General features: G+C 43.3%; 1 protein-coding gene across 1 annotated transcript; it reads left to right on the forward strand.

Moving 5' to 3' along the window:
• Positions 1-5101: 5101 nt before the first annotated feature.
• Positions 5102-11833, forward strand: SVBP (small vasohibin binding protein). The gene is made up of 3 exons (XM_028123333.1): positions 5102-5153; positions 5958-6126; positions 11407-11833. Exons 2-3 carry the CDS (start codon positions 6013-6015, stop codon positions 11491-11493), a joined length of 201 nt encoding a protein of 66 aa, XP_027979134.1. The 5' UTR covers positions 5102-5153; positions 5958-6012; the 3' UTR covers positions 11494-11833.
• Positions 11834-12073: the final 240 nt, after the last annotated feature.

The following is a 12073-nucleotide window of genomic DNA, read 5'->3' on the forward strand; positions in this document are numbered from 1 at the left end:
GCCAGCCAGACACTTAAGAGATGTATAGATATGTAAAACAGTGCCACTCTTCTCACTAATTTTTTTGTTTCAGAAAATAGTTGTTTTTCATAAAACGTGTTGTTTATGTTAACATGTGTATTTGTTATGTTTATGTCGTGTTTTTGTTTACATATGTTTATGTTAACGTATGTTTATGCTAACAAGTGTTTATGTGTATTGCCTTTTTAAAAAATTTTTATTTAAATTCAATTAATTAACATAGAATGTATTATTAGTTTCAGAGGTAGAGGTCAGTGATTCATCAGTCTTTTTTTTCTTTAAAGATTTCATTTATTTGAAAGTGAGAGGAGAGACAGTGAGAGAGTGCAAGCGGGGAGGGAGAAGCGGGCTCCCTGCTGGGAGCCCGATGCGGGGCTCGATCCCAGGACCCTGGGATCATGACCTGAGCTGAAGGCAGACGCTTAACTGACTGCGCCACCCAGGCGCCCCGATTCATCAGTCTTATATAACATCCAGGGCTCATTACATCACGTGCCCTCCTTAATGCCTGTCACCCAGTTACCTCATCCCCCACCCCCCATTATTGTCTTTAAGTGAAGTAATAATTATATTTAAAACTTCTTACTTTAATTTCTGCTATGGCAAATTTCAAAAAATATAACCCTTATAAGCTGAAGCTCCTTAGGGTCCTCAGTAATTTTTAAGGTACACATAAACACACACCCAGCTACATACATCCCGCTACCCCTACACCTCTCAAAACTGGCAATAATCCCTTGATATTATTTGATATACAGTCTGCGTTCACACATTTTCAGTGTCAAACATGTCTTTTTACACGTGGTTTGTTCAAATCTGGATCCAAGCAAGATACACATTATTACATTTTGTTAAGTTTCTAAAGTGTCCCTCTGTCCTTCTTTTAAAATTTTCTTTATATTGATTGTTGGTAAAACTTAGAAATTTGTCTTGTACAACGTCCTACATTCTGGATTTGGCTGATTGCTTTTGAGTGGTATCATTTAATTTATTTCTCTATCCCTCATATTTCTGCTGAATTGGAAAGCTAGAGGTTTGATTAGATTCAGGTTCACTTCTAAGCTCCGTGAGTTGGGTGAGAGCCTCGCCTTTCTGTGTCTCGGTTTCCTTACCGGTAAGAATGGTAACTACCTCATTAGAGTAGCATAAGGATTAAATTAGTTAAAACATGTAAAATACTCAGAACAGTGCTTGACACCCAATATATGGTAGCTGTTCTCATTACTTGAGGAAAGCCTCCAACTTCAAAGCCAAAGCCAGAGACTAAAATAAACAACAAAGACAGGGTGGCTGGGTGGTTCAGTCATTGGGCATCTGCCTTTGGCTCAGGTCATGGTCCCAGGGTCCTGGGATCGAGCCCTGCATCGGGCTCCCTGCTCGGCGGGAAGCCTGCTTCTCCCTCTCCCACTCCCCCTGCTTGTGTTCCCTCTCTTGCTGTCTCTCTCTCTGTCAAATGAATAAATAAAATCTTAATAAATAAATAAATAAATAAACAACAAAGACAAACTAGGAAGTAAAAGAAAAATGGCAGAAAATCACAATTGATGTCCTCAGAAATATGAAAGAAGAGAAGGTCCTGAATCCACAACACAAAGCAAGAGGTTACCAAAAGGAAAGCCAAAGAACCAGGAAAAAGTCTTGGAAATTAAAATTTTATAGCAGAAACTAAAACATTCAACAGAAGAACTAGAGGATAAAGTTCAGGGAAATCTCTGACAAAGTAGAATAAGCAAAACCAAGAGATGGAAAATGAGAAAGAAAAGATTTTAAAAACAAGAAAATCTATCACAGAGAAAGTCTCCCCAAAGCCTATACATTTCCTGAGTGCCTAGCACAATGAATGAAAAAGACTTACCAGGACACATCATTATGAAGATTTGGAGCGCCAAAGATGAAGGAAAAATATATATCCTAAAAAATTCCAGAAAACAAACTCACAAACAAAAATTACATAGGACATTGATGGAAATCAGAATAAATCAGACTTCTCCAGCGTCTAGCCACATGAGAAGCTAAAGGACAATGGATCAATGCTTTTAAAATTCTGAGAGAATATGATTTCCAATCTGGAAATCCGTATCCTGCCAAACTGTCAAGTATGAGAGAAAATAAAGCCATTTTCAGACAAGTTTTCAAAAATTTACTTCCCATGAACCCCTTCTGGGGAGGTTACCGGAAAATGTGCTCTTCTGAAATGAGAGAATAAACCACAAATGGATGATCAGGGGATTTGGCACCGGAGAGTAGAGATGGGAATCCCCAGAATGTGGTTAGGGGAAATCCTAGGACAATAGTTGGACCGTGAGGCCAAGATGACAATTTGGAGAGAGGAGGATGGGCCCGAGGAAGGATGTCTCCAAGAAAAAAAAAAAAAAAAAAAAGACACTGAGAGATCACCAGATTCACATGACCAGATCAAGAAATGTTTTATAGTCCAGATGGAGAATTTGGGGGAAGAATTAACAACAGATGCATAATTAAGTGAATGGGGGGAAAAAGGGCAAATTTTGACTCTAGGAGAGAAGTGTTATTCAATAAAGTGAAAAGTAATCAGTCTGGTGTACAGCTCAATTGTAAAAATATTCCATAGTTATGTTAATGTAAACTCTGGCTCAGCCAACTAGGGAATTGTGCACATTGGCCAAGTCTGTTGATGGTCACAAAAAGACAGAAAGACAGAGAGGTAGATGGATAGATAGAAATCATAAACTCAGAGAGGAAGAACAAGGAGGGGACTTTCACTCCCTCCAGACCCCAGCCTCACTTTCCTGATGAAGCGTTCCAAACCAGTGTCTCCACACCTGTACCTTTCTGGAGCTAGACAACTCTTCTTGCACCCTCTAAATTTAAACTAACTCTGTCTTACACCCACACGCACACACACCCCTCTGACTTACCCTCTTCCTCAATCCTTTCCCAAGCCAACTCAGCATACCTTCTTTTTTATCAGGGTCTCCACTATTTTTCCAATATTCTTTGGCTTTTCCACTCCTTCATACCCTATATCCAGTCTGTTTTAGTTGGCTTTCTAAAGCTTTCCAAAGGTCCCTGCCCTGTTTCCAGCTGTAATATAGTCCAATCTAATCTGGCCACGTTTATTATTAACAATAATCCAACCAAAATTAATATAGAAGTTTAAAACAACATTTGTTAGACTTTCTTCTCTTTAAAAGAAAGTATAAATCTTGCTAAAGTATAAGTGTTCACTGTAGAAATTTTGCAAAATAAAGAAAATCACAAAGAAGGTAAAAATCCCCTCTACTCTTGGGGCGCCTGGGTGCCTCAGTCAGTTAAGGCATCTGACTCTTGATTTTGGCTCAGGTCATGATCTCAGGATTGTGAGATGGAGCCCTTCTCTGGGCTCCACTCTGGGTGTGGAGCCTGCTTAAGATTCTCTCTCTTTTCCTCTGTGCCTGCTCCTGACGGTGAGCTCTCTCTCTAAAAAAGAAAAAAAAATCCCTTCTACTCTCAAAATAATCTGGATTTATGTTTTGGTGTGTTTTCATAAGCTTCTTTCCCATACGCATAGCATAATCTTTTTTGAAACAAGTACTGTGATTACTGTGATTATGTTGTATGTTCCTCTTTGTAACTTTTTCATTTAATAAAGATATTTTATTATTATGTCAATAAATATTCTTCTATGTCATTTTAATGGCTGCATGGAATCCCATGCCAGCCATCCTATTGTTTATTTAATCAACCCCTGTTACAATTATTTTGATTGTTTCCAGTTTTTTACCTTTTTTTTAAATTTTATTTATTTTAGAGAGAGAGAGAGCAAAAGAGCACTAGCAGGGGATAGGGGCAGAGGGAGAGGGAGAAGCAGACTCCCCGCTGAGCACCAGCCCGATGTGGGGCTCGATCCCAGGACCCTGGGATCATGACCTGAGCCCACGGCAGAGGCTTAACGGACTGATCCACCTAGGTGCCCCTCCAGTTTCTTACTCTTAAGAATAGTGCTATCTCTGATTATCTAGTTAGGATAACTTAGAAGTGGAATTGCTGAGTCAAAGGTTGTGCTTTTTTAATTATTGTGGTTAAAAAACATAAATTTCCCACCTCATTTAAGTGTACAGTACAGTGGTATTAAATATATGCACATTCTTGTGCAAAAGATCTTTAGGACTTTTTCATCTTACAAAACGGAAACTCCATATCCATTGAACAACTTCCTGCTCAGCATCCATCAATTGTTTCAATTCTTGCCTAACTCTTAGAGGAACAGAAGCAGGGATCTGGAGGACATGTGTTCCTCTGGATAGGCCATTGTCCTATCCTGAATCCTGGCTGAAGTACTTGCTGAGGTACTTACTAGCTGTGTAACCATGGACAAGTCACTTAACTTCTCCGTGCCTCTGTTCCCTTATCTGTACGATGGTGATAATAACATGTCACTATACATGTACATTACTGTACAGATTTGTCAACAGGAATAAATGAGTTAATAAATGTGAAGCTCTAAGAACGGTGTGTGGAATATCATAAGCCCCGAAGAGAGGCAGCTGTTATTATTGTTATTATTATTAGACTGAACAAGATTTCTGTTGTCCAAGCATTTACCTAAGATTTTCTTCAATCCTGTTCTAATAAATGAAAAACGATAGCCAGGTATTTTAATTTGTAAAATTATTATAATTGTAAAATTCTAATTGTAAAACAACTGTAATTGTAAAATGATGTATTATCAGTGAGCTTGAACATTTCTCTATACCTAATATTGATTATTTACGTTTGTCCTGACTTCCTTCTTCAAAACACTGCGGCCAGCAGGACCTCACTTGGTCTTCCTAACAAGCTCATAAATCAAGAAGGCGCAAATCACCATCCCCACTTTTCAAATTAAGAAACTGAGGCCCAGAAAGTTACAATTCTCGTCCCAGGTTCCAGATCTCACCCTTCAAAGCCTAGCAGCTGCCCCAGAAAACATTCCCGGGAAGGTATTGTTTAAAGCTCCCCAGTCCCAGAGCCCACGCTCGGGAAATGCTCTCTGCGCACGCGCGGGCCTCTCAGTGGACTGGGCCACAGAGCGCGCCGGTCTCCACCGCCCCGCCTCCCGGCCCCGCCTCCGGGTCTCCGCCCCGGCCCCGCCCAATCCGAGGCGCGGCGGGCTCGCGACTCCAGGCCGGGAGGTAGGGGAAGGCCGGGGTGTCCCACGTGGGGCCTTGCCGGCGACGCGGCGGAGTCCCGGAGTCCCGAGACGGGGAGGGCCGGCGCCGACTGCTGACCGTCGCCCGCCGCCATCTTGCAGCCGGAGAGGGCAGCGGCGGGCGGGGGAGCGTCTCCTGGGGCCGGGCTTGGGCCCAGGGCGGGCCCGGGCGGGGCGGCGGCCCTGCGACCGAGCGGGGCCGTAACTGTCCGACCGGCCAGAGGTGGGAAGGCCCTGGCTCTGAGACCGCGCGAGGCCCGGGCCTCCCCGCCGCCCGGCTCCGAGGCTGGGACTGGCTCGCCCCGCCGGGCCGCGGTGGCCTCGCAGTTAGAACAACGCGCTGCAGTGTAGGAACGTGTCACAGGCCCTCTCGCTTGCTCCTCACGCCGGGGAAGGGGTTGTTGTCCCATTTTGCATACACGAAACTAAGACTCAGAGTGGAGAGGGGATTTTATTTCAGTATTTAAGTATTTAATATCAAGAGAAAGTTTGCTGCGCTGCCTTCCTTCTTTCTATTAGTTTTATTCTTTCTTGCTTTTTTTTTTTAGAAATTTAAAAATACAGAATTTTTTTTTAATTTCAGAAAAATAGATATTATAACAATTTGCCCAGGGACACCCAGCAAGGTCATGGCGGTGGGTTCGGTCTTAGTCCACCAAATCCAGTGCTCTTTCCACGGGGCCACTCTGCCTCGCCGGTCAAAGGAGGGTGCTGAACTTGGATATTAGTTAAGGCAGTGACTGCAAATTCTTTTCCTTTTCTTTCCTTTCTTTCTTTTGTTAATCAGGCAGACTCTTCTGCACCATCCAGGTCAGAGCTAAGACGTGTTCAGAAGTCAAGTCATGGATCAACCTACCCGCAAAGAAAAATCCAAAGTTAAAGAACCTGTCAGCAGAGTTGAGAAGGCCAAGCAGAAATCAGCCCAGCAGGAGCTGAAGCAAAGACAAAGAGCAGAGGTGAGATTAAGGAGGAGGCCTGTATACCTGTAGTCTGCTGTAGATGATGCTGGAATAGAGAGGAGAGCTGTGAGGGGGGAGTGCTATTTGCCTCTAGGCAAAACAGCTGTTCCCCTAAGAGGACATCACTGAGGTGCAGAATGATGAAGTGGCAGCCCAGAGTCACATGCCAGGTTAGTGTCAGAACCCTAACCATCTTCAGATGACTCCTGGTGCAGAGCTTTTGTGGAAGAAAGAACGGAAAAAGAGAAGGGACATGTTAGGGAGGGGTCGGCGAGAGACAAGTATTGGACACCCCCTAGCACAGATGTTTAGGCTTTGGCCTGGAGAGTGGCTGCTCAGAACCAGAAGTAGAGGCCCAAGCTTTACATCCACCAAATGTATTTCTTTGTTCCATCAACACTTAGAATCAGGTTGAGAATGAAAAGCTAAACTGTTCACACTACCTATGTGGAACCACATCCAGACATGTATTTTTATTTTAGTATTTAATATCAGAAGAAAGCTTGCTGCAAATTCTTCCCTCTTTCTAGGCATTGTATTTGTTTCTTTTTTGAGAAATTTTAAAATACAGAAAAACAAAATATTAAAACAAACACCTGCGTACTCAGCACTCCATATTGGTAGTCGTTAATATTTTGTCATATTCGCCTGGAGCCTTTTAGATAAATAAAAATTGCATATGAATTTAAAGTCCTCTTTGTCCATTTCCTATCTTATACCCTTTTTCCCTCTCTGTGGGCATCCACTATAATTTTTTATGCTTTTACACTCAGATATATTAATAGATATCCTTGAGTAATATACAATATTCTTTTGTGTTTTAAAATTTTACATTAATAAAATTCTGTTTTATTTTGCATTTTGCTTACATTATGTTTAGAACTATTCATGTTAATATAATCTAGTTTATTCCTCATCACTGCTTACAGTAGTGTATTTTATTTTTTTTTTATTTTTAAAGATTTTATTTATTTGAGAGAGCATGAGCAGGGGGAGGGGCAGAGGTAGAGGGAGAAGCAGACTCCCCACCCCGCCCCTGAGCAGGGAACCCCATGCAGGGTTCCATCCCAGGACCCCAAGATCATGACTCAAGCCAAAGTCAGATGCTTATCTTACTGAGCCAGCCGGGCACCCCAATTTTATTTTTATTTTTTAAGTTTTCATTTAAATTCCAGTAGTTAAAATACAGTGTAATATTAGTTTTAGGTGTACAATATAGTGATTCAACACTTCCATACAAAACCTAGTGTTTATCACCCATCACACCCATCCCCCCACCCACCTACCCTCTGGTAACCATCGGTTTGTTCTCTGTATTCAGGAATCTGTTTCTCGGTTTAAGAAACAAAACAAATGAGCATGGGGGTGGGTGGAAGAGAGAGAGATACGGTAGTCCATTTTATGAATCCACTTTAGTATATTTACCCATTCCTCCACTGATGAACATTTAAATTACTTATAGGTTTTTTGCTCCTACAAACATTGCTGTAGTGAAAAACGTAGATGTCTCCTTTGGCACCTGTGCTAGAATTTCTGTAGAGCATATAGACTAGAAGTAGAATTACAGTGTGTATTTCAGTTTTACTAGGCATTGCCAGATTGCTGTCAAACAGATTGTACAAGTGTTTACTCCCATCACCAAGTGTGAGAGAGTTCTCATTCCTCACTTCTTTTCCACAACATTAAATTTGTGTTGATTTGATCCATTCATTAAATACCGAGCTGCTATGTGCCCCACACTGTTGCAGGAGCTTGAGATACACGAGTGGACAAGGCAGAGAAGAATCCCTGCCTTCATGGAGATTGCGTTCAGTGCGAGAGGCAGACAGTCAGTATAATAAGTAAAATGAATAGTGTGTTCAGAGTTAATCCATAAACTGAAATCCACCTTTGGATTAAGACAGACCATCTGAGGAGCGCCTGGGTGGCTCAGTCATTAAGCGTCTGCCTTCGGCTCAGGTCATGATCCCGGGGTCCTGGGATCGAGCCCCGCATCGGGCCCCCTGCTCAGTGGGGGAGACTGCTTCTCCCTCTCCCACTCCCCCTGCTTGTGTTCCCTCCCTCGCTATGTCTCTCTCTGTCAAATAAATAAATAAAATCTTTAATTAAAAAAAAGACCATTTGAGAGTTGTAGACGTGGATTCTAACAAATTATTTTCCCCTTTACCTCCCCATTGCCACCTGGATCCAGGCCCCCAGATAATTGTACTGCATTGTGCTTTGGGGAGCAGTTGGAGGGTTGTTGTAAGGAACAGCCTGAGGAAACTGTCCTTTGTGCACACTGTAGGGATAGATGTGGAGGGCTTTCTTCGTGTCCTTATTGACATCCTTCTGGTAAGGTTCCACAGGTTAGATTTTATTGGTCCGACTCCAAATTCCAGTTCATCATGAGCCCCAGTTCTTCCCATGGGACCTTGGAGAGGATGCTTCAGCTCCCTACACTTCAGTGCCTCAGTTCCCCCTTGAAAAACGAGGGCGATGATATCTACCTCATAAGATTGTTACGAGGAACAGAAATGTGGTGTGTAAAGCACTCAGCGCAGTGCCTGGCACAGAGAAAGCCCTCAGTAAAAGGCAGCAGGAACCATGTGCTTCCCAGCAGGTGGCCTGCGTTTATTGTGCGGACTCCAGGTGGAAGGACTGATCGCATTGTTGGTGTCGTGCGGAAATGGAATATTGGAACTCAGTATTGGAATACTGCGATGTAATACCACCAGGCCCAGGGCCAGCCTGCACGTGGTTGACCACGGGTATCCTCACATGAAAGCTTATTGTTGCTACTCCCATCCCGACCTTTGTAAATCCCGGCTGGCATAAGGCAGGGAGATGTAAATATAAAATAGGTGACTTTGTGACGTAGAAGGTATTATCCTCACTTGAAAGCACAGAACCTCTCGTTACTCAGGGATTGAGGGGCAGACTGCGGGCTCAACACATCTGACCTTGGGCTCCTGCTTTTTGCTCTGCCCTACAAGCGCCCTGCTGTTGGCTCTATCTGTGCTGCCTGGAATGTAATCTCCTAAGATAGGAATGTGACAAGACCCTCGTGGGGAGGAAGAGACACAGTTTCCATTCAGTTCTACAGAGACGCCGCATTCCAGAAAGATGTGAGGGAGCGTCGTGACGAGTAAATGGAAGAGAGGGCACATGTGGCTGGGAAGCCGCATTTGACACAGTTGGCCACCCTTTCCTTCCTGAAAGTCTGTTCCTTGGCTTGGGTCTGCTGACCCATTTTGAGTCTCTTCTTTCTCTGCTTATTCTATTTTCCCTTCCACCAGCCTGCCTTCTGGATCTAGAGGTCCCCAAGGAGCTACTTAATAGCCCTCTCAGTCCCCAGCTCAGTCACATGCAGATTAAAATGCTCGTTAAAGCACGAATGGATGAAGCAGAGGTTCAAATGAATATATATTAGAAGTGTATTCACATATATATGATGTGTACAGTTAAAGAAGATGAATAAAACCAACACCCCGTGTCTACCACCCGACTAAAATAGAGTGTGACCAGTAACTTGGAGGCTCCTCGGGCCCCACTCTGGTCCTGTCCCCAGCCCTTCCCACCAGCAGTGCCCTCATTCCTTGATTTTAATGCTGATCATGCCCTTACTGTTCTGCACTAGTTTAGTATTTCTCTGTGTACCCCCAAATAATATTTTGTAGCCCAACAATATACTGTCTACTTGTTCACGTTTCTGGGGCGCCTCGATAGGTTGGGCGCCTCCCTTCGGCTCAGGTCATGATCCCAGGGTCCTGGGATCGAGCCCCATGTTGGGCTCCCTGCTCGGCGGGAAGCCTGCTTCTCCCGCTCCCTCTACCCCCCAACTCCTGCTCTCTCTCACCTTCACTCTCTCTCTCTCAAATATATAGTTGTGCACGTTTCTGAATTTATATATGTTACTACATTCTGTGACTGGCTCTCTTCACTCAGCTTCTTTTCTTTTTTTAAACTATTCAGATCTATTTATTTATTTGTTTTCATTCTGGTAAAATAGACATAACAGAAAAGTTAACCATTTTAACCATCAATATTATGCTTTTCGAGAATCATTTGTGTTGTTGATTTATTAATTGTTTTCATCACTGTGGAATCGCCTTTTCCTTAAAGATTATAGGATCTTACCACAGTAAAAAAAAAAAAAAAATGGGGTGGAAAAGATTATAGGATCATTCAAACTTTCTATTTCGTCAGTTTTGATCATTTTACTCATTCTAGCAATTTATTTCATTTACGTTTTCAAACTTATTGACACAAAGTTCATAATATTTTCATTTAATCTCCATTATATCAGTAATTGTGTTTCCTTTTTGATTCTAATAATATTTGCTTATGTCAACCCCTTTTTATCTTGCTGAATCATGTCAGAGATTTGCAGGATCTTCTCTACTATTTTCAAAGAACTATCTCACAGGGTTGGTGATCCTCGCACATTTGGTTGCCTTTTCTGCTCTTTATTTTCTGTTTTCTATTTGTCTCCCTTCTCAGTTTCTTTTTTCCCCCCTTTCTTGTCTTTTCTTAAATGAATCAAGTTATATCACCTACACACAAACACACTCCTTCATTTTGCCCTTCTACAAATTGGAAAGTTTTCTGAGGTTTCTGCTCTTTAGTGGACAGATTGATGCCACAAGGATAAGGAAAGGTGAGGAATGAGGTGGACACCCGACCTTTCACCTGAGAATGTCTCTTGCAGCTTTCATTCCATCCCCACTGCCTACCCTACGTCATATTCTTGCCACCTCCTCCCTGAACTATTGTAATGATGCCTATAAGTGGCCCCTAATCTCTTCTTCCACTTTATCCCTCACATGGTCTCCAGTTATCTTTCCCAAAGCAGAGATATCATCAGGTTGCTTCCCTGCACACTAATCTCACTGGCTCTCCAGAGTCTGGCCAAAGTCCAGAGGCCGAGGCATGGCATGTAAGGCTCCAACACACTTGTCACTTTCTGCAGCTCCCCAAACTCTATAATATCCTTCATATTGGCCTCGTTGAAGTTTCCAGAAGTCATCCTGTACCTTCCCGTTATGTTTGTTTCATCATACTGCCCCCTGGCCATCACCTCTCGTGGCCCTTCCCCAGTCTCTACTTGTTCAAATCCTCCGGACCCTGTAAAAGCCAGATCAAGCCACTGCATCTCTCCCGATTCTCCAGGTGGAATTGGTTCCCTTCTGCTGCATTACTGGCATTTCCAAACGCCACGGCCTGTGGCGTCGGTGGCGTCCGAGGACAGGTGGGGCAGCTGCCTCCCCCGCTAACGGCTCTTTTTCTCCCCTTCAGATCTATGCCCTCAACAGAGTCATGACAGAGCTGGAGCAGCGGCAGTTCGATGAGTTCTGTAAACAGATGCAGCCTCCTGCAGAGTGAGCCGCCCCATGCAGGAGCCAGATGGGGCCTCGGAGGCTGGCTTTCTCAGCTTCGTCACCGTTTCACTGAGATGGTCCACTTGGAACCTTACAGAACTAGACAAGAAGCTGTTTGCATTGTTCCTGAAACTGGATAAATCTGAACTTCCCGTCCGTCCCTTCTGCTTCACTGGTTCCTTCAGTCTGAATTGGCCCAATGCTTGCTGAAGAGACTTGTTTTGTTCTTCTAAGACGATACATTCTTTTTTTTAAACCTTTTTCTATTGTTTGAGAAAAATCAGTGTTTCTCGTGAAACTGTAGCTCCTCTCCAAAAATATAAATAAAATGCTAATAAAATGTTCGTTTGCTCAGACTTTAGCTCGGGGTGCCTAGCCATAGAAAACGGAGTCGGAAAGAATGTAATAGGTAAGACAAGTTGGGGTGAGCAGAGGGAACCCTTTCTCCTTCAGGAGGGAGTGGAAGGGAGGACACGAGAAAGAACGTGAGCGTTTCCAGTTCTCATTCTTCCTGGGGCCAAAGCTCGGCAAACCCAGCAGCTCTGAAGTTTTTAGCCTCATGGGTATAAATATGGGAGCCTCGA

The sequence above is a fragment of the Eumetopias jubatus genome, unplaced genomic scaffold, assembly GCF_037043125.1.
Source record: "Eumetopias jubatus isolate StellerSeaLion01/CBP00866 unplaced genomic scaffold, mEumJub1_p1.0 scaffold_4, whole genome shotgun sequence".
In the NCBI taxonomy this organism is placed as follows: Eukaryota; Metazoa; Chordata; class Mammalia; order Carnivora; family Otariidae; genus Eumetopias; species Eumetopias jubatus.

Coding starts and splice junctions, on each gene's coding strand:
- SVBP (XM_028123333.1), top strand. CDS start 6,013: ATGGATCAACCTACCCGCAAAGAAAAATCCAAAGTTAAAGAACCTGTC. Junction 6,127..11,406: donor AGCAAAGACAAAGAGCAGAG/GTGAGATTAAGG, acceptor TCTCCCCTTCAG/ATCTATGCCCTCAACAGAGT.